This window comes from Gossypium raimondii, chromosome 1 (assembly GCF_025698545.1).
Source record: "Gossypium raimondii isolate GPD5lz chromosome 1, ASM2569854v1, whole genome shotgun sequence".
In the NCBI taxonomy this organism is placed as follows: domain Eukaryota; kingdom Viridiplantae; phylum Streptophyta; class Magnoliopsida; order Malvales; family Malvaceae; genus Gossypium; species Gossypium raimondii.
The window spans coordinates 37423705-37441897 of record NC_068565.1 but is presented as its reverse complement, the minus strand read 5'-3'; the positions used below and the strand labels follow the sequence as shown (position 1 = coordinate 37441897).

The 18193-nt window shown below is 33.5% G+C and overlaps 1 protein-coding gene and 1 non-coding gene across 4 annotated transcripts; both read right to left on the bottom strand.

Moving 5' to 3' along the window:
- Positions 1-9834: 9834 nt before the first annotated feature.
- LOC105785738 (squamosa promoter-binding-like protein 13A) lies at positions 9835-12725 on the bottom strand. Of its 3 annotated transcripts, XM_012611881.2 has the most exons (5): positions 12344-12725; positions 11569-11664; positions 11002-11348; positions 10662-10816; positions 9835-10548 (listed from the first exon to the last, which is right to left on the bottom strand). In XM_012611881.2, the coding sequence occupies exons 3-5, from the start codon at positions 11208-11210 to the stop codon at positions 10034-10036; spliced, it is 879 nt and encodes a 292-aa protein (XP_012467335.1). In that variant the 5' UTR covers positions 11211-11348; positions 11569-11664; positions 12344-12725; the 3' UTR covers positions 9835-10033. The 3 variants fall into 3 exon arrangements, with proteins under 3 accessions (XP_012467335.1, XP_012467337.1, XP_052489567.1); XM_012611883.2 differs by lacking the exon at positions 11569-11664; XM_052633607.1 differs by lacking the exon at positions 12344-12725 and having other exon boundaries at positions 11569-12318.
- Positions 12726-16999: 4274 nt separating this feature from the next.
- On the bottom strand, positions 17000-17106 carry LOC128033620 (small nucleolar RNA R71). Its single transcript, XR_008189600.1, has one exon. It is a non-coding gene; the product is annotated as a small nucleolar RNA R71 (small nucleolar RNA).
- Between the last annotated feature and the right edge of the window lie 1087 nt (positions 17107-18193).

Genomic DNA, 18193 nt, shown 5'->3' with positions numbered 1-18193 from the left:
GCAGATTGAAGATTTCAGATCTTATCTCCCTAAGCAGTAGTGGAGCAGATCGAAGATGGCGGATTTTACCTCCCTATGGTTATAGTGGAGTACATTGAAGCCAGTAATTCTACTTCCCTGGGCAACATTGGAATACATTGAAGATTTCAGAAATCTTATCTCCCTAAAGTTGCAGTGGAGCAAATTAAAGCCGACAATCCTATCTTTCTGAAGTTGCAGTGGAGTGGATTGAAGTACCAAAGCTTACACTTCGAAAGACGCAGAAAGTCAGAATGGGGTTGAATAAGAAGAGCGCCAAGGTCCAGCATGACCGGGCAAAATTGGGCATTTTAAAGTCTTTGCTCTATTCCTGTTACACGATAACGAGCAAAGAGGGGCAGCTGTAATGCCTAAATTTTTCCCGGCCCTTAATAAATAAAAGTCCAGTTTTTTTACAAGTCCAAAACCAGATAAGGTGGCCCAAAATACATGGCCTAAACTGAAATAAAACAGGCCCAAATACAATGGCCCGAAAAAAATTAGAAACCCTAGGGTTTCTAGGTCATCTGCGCCGCAACCACCAAGCTCGTTTGCACTGTAGCCGAATCTTCACCTGCAAACAAAAGAAAGGAATGAAAATCAAATCGAATTAAGATCAAATCAAGCAAATTTCTTGTTTCTATTGTTATTTTAGTTTCATATGGCTATAAAAGGCCATGAATATACTGTAACGGGAGCCGGATTTCGAAATCAATAAAAAAGCTTTTTTTTTACAACACAAGGAAGAAACAAACGAATCGAAGGTTGTTTGCAGTTTTTACTTATTGTTGTATTTATTTATTACCAGTATATCCATGCAAATAAAATAAATAGGGAAAGAGAAGACACAACCTGTGTTTCGGAGCCCTAGATCGCCATGGATGGCCGAGGGTGTCATCTCCGATGAAAGACGACCGGAAGCCGAAAGGTTTCAGTGCTTTTAAGGGGACTTCCGTTGGAGTTTTGTGAGATTTGAACCCGGATTTAGGCTCAGGGGGTCTAGAAGGTCAAATCGGGAAATTTTTCCCCTTTTCGGCCACCGCAGACGGTGGTGCTGGCGTCGAAGATCGGTGGCCGACGCGGTGGTGGTGTTGATCGATAATGATCAATCGATGGTGGAGGACCGAGGGCCGAGAGAGTTTTTTAGAAGAATTTGGTTTTTTTTTAAAACAGTTTTTGAAATGAAATTTTTGTTTTAATTTTGGCTTAAATAGCCAATTGAAAACGGCGCCATTTTGAGGGGAGGATCCGCATGTCGACCCGACCTGAACCCAGGATCCGCGCGTTTTTCATGCGGAGGGGCAAATTGCGCTTTTGACCCCTCCGCCTTTTAATGAATTTTAAATTAGGTTTTTTTGTGTTTTTAAATTTGTTCTTTAATTTATTTTCCATTTCAATTTAATCCTACTGGAACGGCGTTGTTTTAGAGGAGAAGGGAAAATTTCCCTTCCAGCCCCTCTATGTAATTCTCGCTTTCAATTTAGTCCTTTGATTTTTACTATTTGCAGATTTTACCCATTTTTTTAAACTTCAATTCAATTTAGTTTTTTTTATCATTATTTTTTTATTATCAAATAATAATATTTTTTCCTTATTTTTTAAAAAAAAAACCTATATATATGTATATTTTTATATTTTTTTGCAACTAATATTTTTCTCATGTGTATATATATTTATTCATTAACTTCGATAATATAGATATTATTTAGTTCTATTAAACCTATATATTTCTATGTGTATATGTATACATTTTTTTATTTCAATTATTTGTCCATTGATTTAGGTTTATATATTTTTATTATCTTGCCCATTTATTTGATATTTAGGTTTATATATTTTTATTATCTTGCCCATTTATTTGATATTTTGCATGCCATTGTTGTACTTATTTGTTTATATATTTGTATTATTTCTATGCTATCATAATATTTATTATTGCATTATATATTTAAAGTGGCATAACATCACATTTTTACTCATTTTTTTTTAAAAATCAAAATTTTAAAAATAGAGATAATACTCGTATTTAGGATTTCTCAAGGAAATTGAGCCCTAACGTATTGGGTTCCGATTTTTTTGAAAATCTAATGATTGAGGATTGCTCTTTAAACCAACTAAAATAAGAACTCATTATTGGGAATTCAACACGTTGTGTCCTAACGTATTGGATGTGACGCATTGATTTCTCGAAATGAAGATTTTTTTAAAAAAATAATAAAGGAAATATTCCGAGTTTGGGATTTTAGTGGAATCGTGCCCTAACGTATTGGGTGTGATTTCTTAAATCTTGGATAAGTGGATGTTCTTTTAAAGTAAAGGAAATATTCCAAGTTTGGGATTTTAGAGGAATCGTGCCCTAACGTATTGGGTGTGATTTCTTAAATCTTGGATAAGTGGATGTTCTTTTAAAGTTTTATTGCACTAGTATTTTGGCCCAATTCATTTTGGAGGAAATTAGAATGTTGTGCCCTAACGTATTGGGTGTGGCATTTTTGCTTCTTTAAATTGAGAAGGGTCTTAATACGCAATGCTTTAAGTTTTTTTTAAAGATTATATTTTTAAAATTTTTTGACCTTAAGACACTAATTAATCAACTTGGTACCAAATTTTGGGCGTTACGAGGGTGCTAATCCTTCCTCGTATGTAACTGACTCCCGAACCTGTTTTTCTAAAACTCGTAGATCAAAATCATTTTAGGTGATCCAATCACACCATAATAAAAGATTGGTGGCGACTCCCAATTTTTATTTTTTAAAGTCGACAACCTAAAATTTTTTGTTTTCAAAAAAATGGTTTCGACAATATTGTTTATTCGTATATATTGAATCTTTGTTATTCATTAGTGTATGCTTTAGTTTACGAATTATCATCTCGCGTTGTACATTATTATTCAATCATTTTTTTGTTCATTCAAAAGATTACAAATGTTAAAGTTATTTCATACAAAAGTTTTCAAAAATAACGCAATACTCGACATTTAGGATCTTCGAAAAGATTGAGCCCTAACGTATTGGGTTCCAATTTTCCTCGTTGAATCTAAATAATCGAGGATATGCTTTAATCAAAATATAAACAAAAAGCTCACTCTCGGGAATTTGATACGTTGTGTCCTAATGTATTGGACATGACATGTTGATTCCTCAAGACGAGAATTTTCAAAAAATAATAAGGGCAATATTCAATGCTCGAAATTTTGAGAAATTGTGCCCTAACGTATTGGGCTTCGATTTTTCATCTGACTTAAAGCAATTGGATATCCCATTTAAAATTCACCACACGAGTTTTGAAAGTCAAAATACAAGCTTATTCTCGAGGACTAAAAATGTCGTGTCCTAATGTATTAGATGTGACATTTTATTACTCTGAGATGAGAAGGTCTTTAGCATTCGCCTCGATTTATCCAAGCATCTTTCATAAAATTAACATTAATAAAAGGGAGGATTGTATTTTTTAAATTCTTCACGGATTTTCGATATTCGGAATTAAGACCTTAATTAATCAATTTGGTACCAATTTTGGGCATTACGAGGGAGCTAACCCTTCCTCATGCGTAACTGAATCCCGAACCTATTTTCTCAAAATTGCACAGACCAGAATTGTCTTTAAGGTGAGCCGATCACACCCCAATAAAGGATCGGTGGCGACTCCAATTTTCGTTTCATTTTTAAGTCGACAATAATATTTTTGTTTTAAAAAATGGTTTCGACAGTAGCCACTGATCCTTAATGAACGTGAACATAATTTTGCTCAGCAATAATTCCTGTTGAATCAGATAACTTAGAAATGTTAGGAATCAAAACATTTGTTCTGGGCTTTCTTCCCTTTGACATTCGCTATTGGGCTTTCTTCAAGATCATGTTCCATATTAATTCAACCCATCCCACTAGTGGATCCATTCAGATTCAAATTAGGAATAAATTGGAATCCCTCTAAATTAAACTCAAGGATTGAATTAGTATATTTCCTCAAATCACTCCCCCAATCATCATTGAATTACGCCCTACTTCAAGCATGTTTGGATTAGTTTCCTTTGACGATTCATCTCCTTCCTCTCGTAACCAAACACTAGTTACCACTAAATCAGATGAGTGAGTTCAAAAAATTTTATTATTTAGTAATTATGATTTAAATGTGATTTTAGAAAGATTTGTGAAATAGTGATTTGAGTTTAGAAGGAATTATTAGGTTAATTGGTTTTGAAAACGGGGTATCGAGACCTCAATTTTATACATTGAGCCATAAATGTTTTTATAAATATTTATGAAGTGTCATTAAGTTAGTATTATAGTTTTGTCAGAAAATTTTAATGTTTTGATAGTTAATTAAATAAGAAGGACTAAATTGAAAAAGGTGCAAAACTTGCTAATTAAAGAAATAGTTATTAAATAGTTAAGTGGTGAATAAGGAAGGACCAAAAAGGAAATTAGACACTTATTAGAAGGTTGAAATGGCATGTGCAGAGAAAAAAATCTTGAAATAGGATGAATTAGGGGTAAAATGGTCATTTGGGAATTGAGGTAAAAACAATTAAAACAATGACTAAATTAGAAATCTAGACGTTTATTCATCAATCTTCAGCCAAAAACATCATAGAAGAGTCTCTAAAAAGCTGGTTTTTCATATTTTTACACCATGTGAGTTCAATTCTTGCTCTTTTCTTAAAATTTTTGTGTTTTTAAGACTTTTACAACTAGGTCAAATTATCTATTTCATTAGTTTTTGATTTTATGAGTAATTTTAAAAGTTACCATTGATGAGTGATGGATGTTTGTGATGAATTAATATGGATTTAGGACTTTAATTTTGTTATATGATGATTTTATAAAGTGAATTTGATAGATATTGATTTTAAGACTAAATTGTGAAGAATTTAAGAATTAGGGTTTGCTATTAAATTTTTATGTATCAAAGGCTGTAATATAGCCTAGAATACTTAGATAAATTGTCAATTGAGAAAAATTATTTCATTTGATAGACTAATTAGTAAGGGACTAAATTGCAAAAATTATAAAAGTTAGGGTAATTGTGTAATTTCAAAATTTGAAGGGTACTGATTGTAAAGTGAATTGAAATTGTAATATATGCTAATGCATGATATTTTAGATCAAAAGCCCGTAGATCAACGAGAAAAAGGGAAATTAACAAAATAATCATTGAACTACTACGAACTTACAATTTAACCCAGGTAAGTTCGTATGGTTAAACTTTAATGTTAAATGTTAAATTGATGATTGGTATTATGTAATTATTCATATCATTTGTTGAAAATAAAATTATTGTTAAAGTTATAAAAATTGAATTGAATGTTCGAGGCAAAAGGAACGCATGATTGAGTACATCCATTCTGTGCAAAGGAGGAATTGACGGCAAATTACCCAAGTAAACTGAGGTTCAGCATTTGTTTCTAACTTCTGTGTTTGCTTTTAGTTTAGCTCTTATGAGCTTCAGTTAACTCATATGAGTTTTAGTTTAGCCCTTCTGGGTTTCAGTTTAGCTCTTTTGAGCTTCAGTTTAACCTTTATGGGTTTCCGTTCAGCTCTTATAAGCTTCCATTTAACCCTTAAGGGTTTTCGTTTAGCACTTATGTGCTTCTGTGCAGCCTTCGGACTACTGTATACAATGTACTTATATCCGTAAGACGTTCTTCAATTTGACAAAGGCTGGTAAGTGACATATAGAGTATTATTGGAAAAATTAATGATATTATCAATTTTGAAATGAAACAAGTGAAATTATCAATTGAAATTGTAATTGGCAGGAAATGTGTAACGAACGATTTACTTAAATACATCATTATAGTATGTTAAGTAAGATTTAAGTTTAAAGCAAACGAACTTACTAAGCTACATTTAGCTTACTTGTGTTGTTTAATGTTCTTTGTAGATTTTTGAGTAGTCGGGAGGTCGAATCAACGCATTGAATCACACTATCCAACTTACTAATAGATTTTGCTAAACATACTATGTTTTATATGTCATGTATAGGATTTTAAATGGTTGTGTAAACATTAAAATTACATTTTGGCTATGTTTCATATTAACTTATATATGTATGGTTTGTCATGTTTGGTATAAGTGTTGGTATAGGTAATGAATGAATTGGTATAGCATGTTAATATAGTAGTTGTATGTGTGAACTAATTTATGTTCTATTTTAGATTGTTATATATGTGATAATATGACCATAATAATGATAGGATTGATTGTTTTAAAGATTTTGTTATGGCCTATATGTATGAAATTTGATATGTGTAGGTTGGAGTCAAGAATGGGTGAGAAAAGAGGCCATAAAATAATCTATTTTTGTCCACACGGGTAAAGACACGGACGTGTGTCTTAGCCGTGTGTGACACATGGCCTGGCACATGGGCATATGTTTGGCCGTGTGTCCCTTACACCTTGAAATTTCAAAACAGAATACCTAGGTTTTTGCACACGGGCGTGTGGCTTGGCCATGTGACCCCTGCACCCTTCACACGACCTATCACAGGGCGTGTGGATGGCCGTGTGATCCAAGTCAGAGAATTTTACGGGTATGGACACAGGCTGGAACAAGGTCGTGTGCCTCACATCTAATGCCCACACGGCCTAAGACACGGGCGTGTCACCTGGCTGTGTGAGCCATACGGCCGGCCACACGGGCGTGTGTCCCCTGCTCCTAAGAAAACTTTTTGAGATTTTGAGAAAAATTCCCTGAGTATCCAGTTTAGTCCCGATTCACTTCTAAGGTGTATATTAGGCCTCGAGGGCCTATATAAGGGTCAATATGAGTGTTTTATGATTGGTTCGTGATGTGTATATTAAATATTGTGAAACGTTAGTATTTACTCCGTAAAGTTCAGTAATACTCTGTAACCCTGTTTCGGCAACGGATAAGGGTTAGAGGTGTTACACAAGCAGCCGCCTTTCATACCGAAAATTCACACAAGTGAATTTCGATAACGAAATAAAAATATTTTGTCTTCTCTTCAAAGGTTTCCTGACATCTACCTCAACACGAATATGGAGATGGTTCTTCAGACCTCTATTTATCAGTTTCGTGTCATATTCCAGAAATATCTATACAAAGTTCCCCAATTGTTTAGCCACCGCCTCCGAGAAAAACCTGGGGGTAAATCATGCATTTGTACCCAAAAAGCTGTCGAAACCAACGATACTTGCATTGGATCTTCACTATTCTTCAACTGATGTATGATTAAAAGGTGATTGTTAAATGTCCAAGGAGAGTCCCTTTTACAACTCGATCTATATCAATCTCATGGAAAAATCTGAATAAAAATATTCTTGCCCCAATATTCGATATCTGAACAACCTTTAGGGGATGCCACAGATTTGCCATTGTGTTTTTCATCGCCAAAAAATGGACTACACTCGTCGTAAAAAAACCTCCTACCAAGTAGTATTCATGCGTTGAACTTTGTAATTCTAGATCTATTAGCAAAAGCACACCTTCCTCTTCCCTGCCTTCAAGATTGAGACTCGCCATTTCTAATTCCATAGTAAAACGTCACTTCTGCCCAGGAATACTCAAGAAAACTTAAACACTCAAAGACAAAACAAAACAAAAGAAACAGACCCGTGCTATGGAGAGCAGACAAAACTCGTGCTATGAAGAGCAGACTGATTAAATAAAAAGTTGTTTCTAAAAAGACTCAAACCAAGGTAAATTTAATGCATAAAATGAAGGGATAGTTATATTTTTTTATTGATTATGTATTAACACATAAACTGATAATGATAATTACATTTGTTTTATTAATAATATATGAAATCATATATTATAATTATAATTACTTTTAAAAATGTTCTCATTAATCAACATGGGTATTAGTGGTAAAAAATCAACACAGTATTAAACATTATATGATAATCACGATATATAAATGGTTCAAAATTGCAACTAATACAATATATCATTATCGATTAATTATTATTTGTTTTATATATCTTAATTTGTCAATCAAATATAATTACAGGATATTTTCAAAAAACAATAATATATATATAAATATATATATATATTATAAAAGAATGCACGAAAGCAAAAGTGGAAATGTTGAGTTTCAAAATACTTCCTTTTCTTAATTATATTTAAAGTGGGTCCAATTTTCAAATTAACTTTTAAATATAGTTTTCTTGTAAATAATAATAATGTTTTCAATAATAAACAACTTTAAACAAGTAATTTCCATTTTAATTTTTAATATCATGCTTTTATAAAATTACATAATTGCTTTTTTTTTTAAAGTAAAAGTTACAAATTTTAAAACTGTTTAACATGCATGTTTTAAAATATATTATTTAAATTTTCAAATTTTATAAATGTTTACATAAATGTTTAAAGAAGGGTAAAATATGTTAAAACTTAATTAACATATATACAAATTATATATATTTTATTATAATTTAATTAAACAAAAATTTCATTGAAGTGAAAATTTGAATTTTTTAAAAGAATTTGTATTCATTTAAATATTAGATGATAATGGGTTAATTATTAATCCTTCTAAGCTGACGGGCTTGGCCCATTTTGATATAAAATGAAATTGGATGTTGCCCAACTCGCTTCACTTTGTTTAGAATTATATTGATTTCTTCTTCATTCATTCAATGAGATTAATACCAATTTAAGTGGTTTTTATGTGAAATAACATTACTCCCAATAAATTTTTACATTTCTAACTTTTGAATTTACCTCAATCAATTTCAGTGGTGAGGATAATCTTACGTTGAACAATAGAGAATTATCCCTATCTAAGTCGGTAATCCAAGCCTTGTTTATAAATTGTGGCTTATGAGAGATTGATGTTGTAAAGGTCAGTTCCTGTCAAGCTTAAAACCTTCCCGCACATTAGAAATAAAGCTTGTGGCCTTGGAGTCCACATTTTCGTCGCCCAAAGCGTCAAATGGCAAGCTGTTGGGGTAACTAGCAGTAGAATCCTTGGGCATGGATGATGGAAGATCTGCAACACTCTTGTGTTCATGAAAACGACTTGGCTGGTGCTTGGAAATAGCAGCGTAGGAATACTTAGACACCCTTGGAATGGATGATGGTGGGCAAGGAACCACCTTCGTGACTCGAGACAAAGACTTGGCTAGCTTGCCTTTGAAGAACCCCCTCTTTCGAGTTGCCTCCATTTCAGTTATCTAATAACACCAACCAGAAGAAGCTGAGTTGTGATGAAAGGATGACTTAACCGCCCCATATATAGAGAGAGCGTTGTGCCTTTCCATCATCTAATTCCGAGAATGAACCAATAATTGAGTGAAGAAACCAATAGAAAATAGCATTTATGTATGATATAATTTACTGAAAATATATATAAAATTTGAATTTGTTGCTTTGATGATAAACATGAAAACCCCGTCCATCAGAATCAAATTTATTCATCCCAGACAGAGCAGGGAATTGGATAAATGGATCTATTCTTCGCCTATTATATTGGGGCTTTCAACTTTGATGCCTAGCTCTCATTCGAATTTGATTAAGCTGACGACCTTGTTCCTCCTGTTTGAGTTTAGCACAATTTGTTCAAGATCGGTGGCTATGCCATGCTGGACAATTTACTTCCCCATATGACATTCCATTTTATAAGTTGAGTTGTTTATAAGATATGGTGGATTGATTAATGCATTAGTATTTATTCTTTACTGATTTTATAGTATTTATATTTGAGGCAAATGCAACACTAATTTATATAAAAGTTATGTTTAGAGCCGTAGGTGGTGGCATCTTGATATCATATATCACTTGCTAAAGAATATGCCACGACCTGAGCTCAGCAATTGTGTTGTTGTTAGGCTACTCATTGCAACATTTGATTCTAATTCAATTATTATTACTACGAAGAGTGGAATGGATGAACTCCACCGGATAATCTTAAACCCAAACTACTCTCTGGTTTCAAAACTACATAAATATATTAGCCATTGCTTAAAAAGGCTCTGAATATCAAAAGCATTACTTGACCCCACCAATTTCAAGCTACACGGATGGAAAATGGCGCATATTACTCCTATGAGAAGGATAGTCTCTGCAAAGTACCATTTGCAGATCCAAACATTTCTTGTCCATAGATGTTGGTGTTACCATTGCCATCAGTGGCCAAAACATGCTCACCCTCCATTGCTACACCATTATACTGCATGTTTGGGATCAGTGATGAAGTTGGACCAGATAGCACCATGGGTTTCAAACCAATCTCCCGAGTCTCAGCCGGCTGTGATGACAGAAGAGAGAGAGCACGACCGGAGTCGATCGCATTTGAGAACATTTTTTGGCTGCTGCCTACACCATTGCTTAATAAAGGTAACTGATAAACAGAAACTCCATGGAGTGATGAATGATTGGTTTGTAATAATGACAACTGTTCTTCCCTTTTGTAGCTGTGTGGAAAGGATCCACGGAAGAAACCATTTCGGCTGGATTCCGAGCCTATATCAGGTTCCATTTTGGCAGTTCCCAACCAAGAAGAGGTTATGGCAGTAGTGGCAAATATTTGGGGACTACTGGACGGTAAATGTCTAGAACCTGCAGCAGAGTCTCATTAATTTATATCAGAACAAGCAAAGCTACTACATGTACATGGGAATAAGAAGGTGAAAACAAGATTCTTATTTGAACATTACAAAATCCAGACAAACCTTGGAGATTGGAAAGACATCTTCCTGGATTTACAGATAGAGAATGAGGTTGAGGTTGAGGTTGAGGTTGAGGTTTTCTCCGTCTTCGGTTATGTCCATCGAGACGCTTCCTGCAACTTCGTTTTCCTTCATCAAACTCCGCCAAACAATGAAACCTTCATTCACCATAAACTAATCACTTATCATTATGAAATGCAACAAAAAAAGAATTGAACACAAGGGGCAGGCAGGATAAGAGCACTTTAGGAAATTGATTTCCATTTCTCTTGCAATCCACCAATGGTATTACACATCAGACATCAAAACACAAGCATTAAAGCTGTTGCAATTATTTAATTACCTGCTGCATTGCTGGCAAAACCGTTGTTCTTGACCCCTTATAATAACTTTTGGGGTTTTAGAGTGGACTTCACATACTTTATGGCGTCGATGGTAGTCCCTGCATTGGCTGAGGTCTGCAGTGCAACCGTCGACTAAGCATGAAGGTACTTGGTTTCGATTACCAGGAGGTCGAGCCCTTTTAAACGGAGCAGATGATGATGGTTCCATGAATCAACAGCGACCCCCAGCACCCTTAAAATATATATCTTCAAAATAACTCAAATCGTAAATGCCAAGCCAAGCTTGATTCACCTATAGAGCTTCTGGACTTTAACCGCTCAATATTGATGCAACATCGCCCATCACCTTTCTCCACATGAACAAAATCAGAATCAGACCAACAATTCCAGAAGTAGAATACTTGCTTGCTAATACATAAAAATATCAAATGAAGGGTAGTTCACAATTAATTACATTTAGCTATGATAAGTTTAATTGTAAAAATAAATTGGATATATCTTAAAGAAATTCACCAATACTCGATACATTTTAATGTTCCTTAAACAAAATTTCACATTGAACTTACTTTAGGAAAGAGTTCGCCCTGGTTTGACTTTTAAATTTGTCGTACGATGTGGCTTTTGGAAAATATATATGAGACCTAATGACGCTTTCTCTACTCCTTTTAGCATCCAAGAAGTAACATGTGAAAGAGAAGAAGAAAGATGAAGGAAATAATACAACTTTTATGGTAATCGAATGCTCGATACATATGTCACTGTCACATCATTAGAGTCAGCCCAACCACAAAAAAAATGGAAGATATTTACGGATGAAAAGGCCAATATTACCACAAAATTAGTTTTTTTTTTTTCTCCTAAGATGAAAGTAATCCGAATTGGAGATTTAAAAAAAAACTACATTAATCATTGGAAATGTTTATGAAGGATGATGGAAGCTGCTCATTTAGTAGTAATATGTATAAAATTGTTGTTCAAATAGGGTGTTTCCTAAAGTAGAGACATTTTCTTTTTCTTTGGAGTTTGAGCACAAGTTGGCACCACCGCTTTCATTGACTGAAAAAGGGAAGACTCCATATGGGTCTTTGTTTCTTTTTTTAACCCGTGACATAATTATATCAGTACAACGTGTAGAGGCTCTAACAGAAGAACCCTGCCATTTTTATAGAGATTTGTATTTAAAGACCTTTGTATTGTTTGATGGTATACTTTATCACTGAATTATCTAAATTTCATTTCATTTGAAATTATACCATAACAATTAGTAAATAGAATGAAGTGACTTGAAATCTATACTAAAAATTAAAGGGACAGTTAAAGAAAAAGAAGCTAAAAGGGTACCTTAGAGAGAATCCCAGAAATCTAGCAGAGGAGGGGAAGAATCTTATCTTGGGAAGTTGTGGACTGGCAGTTTGAGTGAAAAGGAGAGGGAGAAAATGGGGGAACTGTGGAGTGGAGGAAGTAGTGTTAAACAAGTTGCAAAAGAAGAGAGGAGTTTGAATGGGTAGCCATTAAAAAGAAAAGGTTGGATGAAAAAGAAAAAGAGTTAGAAAGCAAAGAGAAAGAGGGTGGGTTTGAGGGATTGCATGAAAATGGAAGTAAAACAAAGAGAGATAAGCATGAAAAAGGTAAGAACGGGGGGGAGGGGGGTTGATCTTTCTTTCCAACTCTCTTTCAGTCTTCACTTCCTTTTTTAGGTTTAGAGCCTTGAAGGCTGAAGCAAGTATTTATTATAATAAAAATATTGAGCTTTAGAAAACTAGTGGAGTGGGCAGGAAAAAGGACACCAAGGTTGTAGCCAATGCTTTAAATCTTGTGGACTTTTCAAAACAAATTTCACTCTTCAGTCTTTCCTTCATGTTTCTTTGTTTCATCCTTCCTTCTCGTCTATTTCCTCTTTACCCTCCTTACAAGTGTCTCAATTCCTTTTTTCTTATTTTTGAAATTATTTGATAATGAGCATTTTAAACATTTCTTCTAATAAAACCTTTAATAAATTAAGTATTAAAAAATAAAGATATTATCCATAAAAATTTAGTGTAATTATGACTTTTGAATATAATATTTTAAAAATATAGTGAATTTTTTAAAAATATTTTTAATAGGAAAATGAAAATAAAGATACCTTAATTTGAAAAAAAGTTTAATTAGTTATTTCATATTTTATCATTATTTTCGCTTTTTAATTCGTTCATTGCAATATTTTTAAATTAAATATCTCATTTATCATTAAATTATTTGTATTAATTTTTTATTTTAACTAAAACCTTTAAATAGAATATTTAGAACTAATTTGTTTTATGAGCTTTTTTTTTTTTACTTTTTGTACAATAAACATGTTGATACAAAATAAAATAAAGGGTAAGATAAGGAGGATGTTGTGGTGGTCTAAAAGAGGTCGGTTTACTTTAAGATGTGGAGAGTTGGAGAAAGATAAGAAGATAAGGAGAAGATTGTGAGGGTTAAGGAAACTTGGTTATGGAGAGTAGTGCTCAAGGATTGATTAAGGGGAGAATGAACCTTTTCTCATCATTTGGGAGGCTATTCATAGAAGAGTTTCTCTTGTCTACTTGCATGACATGGTAAGGTAGTTGTCATCATAGAGAATGTGAAGGATGTGCATAGCGGAGTCCATTCTGTTATTCCTTTAAGCAATATGAGGTTGTTACACTTAAGTGAACCCCAATGGTCCATGAAGAGAGTATTCACACTTGGAAGAGTGTTCACACTAAAAAGCGGATAGCATGACCATAGTAAGTGGGTGATCACATGAGGGGAGGATATCTCATCTGTCCACAGGTAGTTCCACGACGGTTGGCTGATCCGGGAGGTCAGATTAACTAAGGATGTCTTGATGAATGAAAGGTGAGGAATCATCTTCAGATACCCACCTATAGCCTTTTAAACATGCCATGTGTCTACTATATTGGTATAACAATACAATTTTTAGCTTTTAATAATTATAAAAGTTTTTTTTTTTGTATATAACATTCTTTGATTTTTTTATAAAGATTTTATTTCTAAATTTTGTTTAACATTGTCTTCACACGATTTTTCAAAATATATATTTTTCAATTTTAAGTATTTTAAAAAGTTAATATTGCGTCAATTGTCATCATTATATACTTTTTTAGGTTGTTATATATATATATATATATATATATATATATATATATATATATATATATATATATACACACGATGTAGTTGGAGAATTACATAATTAAAAGAATGTGTTAACACAAAGAAATTGTTATAAACTGATCCCAATTTTGCAAAATCCCCAAAAAATAATAATAAACACTATCAAAACAACTAAATATTTATAATTAGGGAGGATCCAATTACACGTAGTAAATATAAAATAAAAATAGTTTTACACCTTTTCGTATTTTTGTGCAAATAATATTTTAATGGTCCAATTCCATTGAATTTAATATTTTATTCTTATAGATCATGCATGTCAAATTAGATGTAAACTAAAATTTCTAACTATTTATTTTATGTAAAAATTATTCAACCATTAGATATATATTTTAGATTAATATGACAAATATATCGGATCGGTGACAAAATTTAAATACATGACAAGTAAAATTATATTCATAAATTCAATAGTTAGATCATTAAAATATTAATCATACAAAAAGCTATGAAAGGATGTAAAACTACTGTAGTTTTATATGGGTGTAAGTGGTTCCTCTCCTTTATAATTAAAGTATTGTGACAACTTATTAGAACAATACTAAATGCACATTAAAATATGAGAAAGTATTTTGTACATGATTTGTCGTAATCTGGTATAGCAGATTAAACTAATTTTTGCACTTTATGAGCTTGAAAGCAAACATTTTCGTTAGGTTTTAATTATGGTTTTATAAGGTTCCTTAAAGTTAATAAAATGTGCAAATTGAGACTTTTATTGACTTTAGGGGTCAAATGAGGCCTAAGGGTGAGCTAATGAACTCTGTAAGTGTGCAGGAGACCATTAGAAGACGTACTAAACCAATACTGATCATTATGTCTCAACACGGAATGATTAATGTTGTAACATAGGGAGCAAAATAGAGAAATCAAAATACTGCCTTTCATGTCGTGACACAACCAAAGGGTGTCGCGACATACCCATGAATATATCCCAATAGGAGTATACTGACTCCTATGTCACGAGACAGGTCCTGGTGTGTCGCGACATCGACTATGGATGGAAATTAACACGAGTCAGGGGGCATTTTGGCCCGCACAATCAAACTTAAAGCTCGGGAACGTCAGCTAACCTAGGGTTAAGGACGACGGCCACCTGAAATCTATAAATAGGCTTCTTTGTCACATGTTATGGACCACAAATTACTTAGTTTAGAATTTTTCTTTTAAATTTGGCTTAACTTTTCTTTCTTCTTAGTTTAGAATTTTTCTTTTAAATTCAGCTTAACTTTTCTTTCTTCTTAGGTTTTAGGTTTATTTTCAAGTTATTCTTTGTTTGATCTCGAGAAATCTGATTTGTGGAAGACAATCAAACTTGTGGATTCACAATCATTCTTAATACAAATCAGGCTTCTTATTAAACTCTATATTGTCATTTCATGCTTGTTCTTTATATCGATTTTATATTGCTTATGAAAACCATGAGGAACTAATCCTTTTATGGGGGATTAGCGAGCGGAGGTATGATCTTTTAATTGTTTTATAGGGTTACTCAACAGATCAGCTGTTTGGCAAAGGAAGAACCTAAACCATAGGCCTGACAACCTTAAGAAGTCAACAAGGTGGGAATTAACCCAAAATTAGTATGGCCTATCGGTCTGGACTATGAGGTCGGAAGATAAGTAGTCTTTGCCGACTCGTTATTTGAATGGAAGATCAAAAGATCCTGCTAGGATAGCAACTAATTGATTAATGAGGAACCTTAAGTGAAAGTTGATGGGGATTACCGAAGAGAGCTAATCACCCATAATCAAATTTGATTTATTCTATTATTCAATCTCTTGATATTTATTTCTTTATGTTATTATATTTTCATTATTATAAAAATATTAAAAACTCCTTTTATTTTTTACTTTCGTACTATAATTTACTTCGAGTACTAATTAGATCTTTTGGTGTTTAGGTTAAAATTAATCTAGCACTAGCCTCATTTGGGTACGATACTCAGAGTACTCACCTACTCCGTCGTAACTATATTACAACTAAACCTAAATACTTGCGGATACCACCTCATCGATATATTCTTTACTGCAGTATTCACACTCTAGACGTTAGTATGTCTGGAGGCGGTCAAGTTGTTGGCGACATTGCCGGGGAGGCAACATCACTAGTTTGATTTTAATTTTTACACTTCGTAAGAATAATTAAAAATTTTTTTAGGTGATAGATATTATTCTAATTTTTATTAGTACTAATCCTCTCTTTCTGGGTTTAATGTATGACTCGTTGTAGGGGAACACCTATAGAGCCAGTTACAGATTCGGAGAAAATAATTTAGAGAAATCGTCAAGAACAACAACAGCAGCAGTAGATGTAAGACCCACCATTATCTGTTGTAGACAATGTACCACGCGAGAATCCACTATTCGAAATCACTGACGATATCGCTTTAGGAGATCCACCAACACCACCACAGTTACCCGCAAACTTACAAATGGCTTGTAATGAAAGAACCTTGAGAGATTATGCATTACCAAGTCTGGACATGGTTCAGGAAAGCATAACGATGTTGGTTATTACAACGAATAATTTTGAGATCAAATTGGCAATGATTCATATGATTCAAAATAATTTGCAATTTAGGGGCACAATGACAAAGGATCTAAATAAACACTTAAAACGGTTTTTCCAACTTTGTGATACTTTTAAGTACAACGGAGCCACTGATGATACTATTCGACTTTGGTTGTTCCCTTTTCTTAGTTAGATTTGCAGACACCAAGGTCTATCACGACATAGGATGAGCTCGCTGGAAAGTTCTTACAGAAGTTCTTCCCTATTAGTAAAGCGGTTCAACTAAAAAGAGAAATTGTTGTCTTTAGACAAATGGAAGGAGAAAGTTTTCATGAGGCGTGGGAACATTTCAAAATGTTGATTCAGAAATGCCCTCACCATGGATTCCCTGAGTGGATGTGATTGTAGGTATTTTATAACAAGTTGGATTCAAATGCAAGATCAGGACTAGACGGAGCAACAACAAGAGCCCTTATGAACAGAACGTACGAGGATACGTAGGAAATCATTGAGAACATAACATTGAACTCCTATCAACGGCCCATTAAACGATTTACATATGGTTAGAAAACCGCTACGGTAAAAGATATTCAAGAGGATAACAAATATTAACAGTTAGTGGATAGACTTAATCAAATCGAATCTGCTAATAATACATTGTCTATGTATAGAGAAGACAAACTGCTCTTCCACTACATCAAGAATCATGTTGAGGATGTGAATTATATCGAAAATAGGGGTGGAAAGATCACTCGAATCTGAGATGGGGAGGAAACCAAATAGGAGGTAATAGTTCGAATCAAGCTAAAAACAATAACTATCAACCTCTTTATTTTTAGAAACCTCAGGATAGGGTCAACCCAAGTGACCATACTGCATGTGGTCAACATCTGGGTAGAATCGAGGGGAAGATGCAGTCAATGAGAACGGACGTAAAGTAAGTGTAATCTGAGTACACTAACTCAAAAGAACATTGACTAAACTTAAAGATCAAATGAGCCAATTGATGAATAGGATGGGTGACATCAAAAGACAAATTGACACAGGTATTCCCAGCAATACAGAAAATAATCCACGAAGGGAAGGTAAGGAGCACGTGAAAGAAATAGTGCTCTGATCGGGCAAAGTACTGAGTAGCCCAAAAAACCCTAATCCGAAAGTAAATATGGAGAATGCTGATGATCCTCAAGAGAAATACCTAGAGGCTGAAGATGAATCAGAGTCAAAGGAGGTAACCGCACCGGTAGCTGAGCTGGAAAAAAAATAACTAAAGATGTCGTTGCAAAGATCCAATTTCCTTCAAGACTAGAAGAAAAATAGAAGCGGGATGAAAATGGGTTTGTAAGTTTCCTAAACTTGTTCAAAACATTAAATGTTAACCTTCCTTTAGTCGAGTTAATTAAGAAAGTTCCTAAGTACGCCAAGTTTTTAAAGGAAATTATGTCTAGGCGTAGAAAAATTAAGGTAGGTGAA

Bases quoted from the DNA above. Each gene is read 5' to 3' on its own strand.
- LOC105785738 (XM_012611881.2), bottom strand. From the start codon at position 11,210: ATGGAACCATCATCATCTGCTCCGTTTAAAAGGGCTCGACCTCCTGGT. The intron at 10,817-11,001 runs GTAATTAAATAA...TGGTGAATGAAG, and splicing joins TTTTGCCAGCAATGCAGCAG to GTTTCATTGTTTGGCGGAGT. The intron at 10,549-10,661 runs GTTTGTCTGGAT...ACTCTGCTGCAG, and splicing joins ATGTCTTTCCAATCTCCAAG to GTTCTAGACATTTACCGTCC.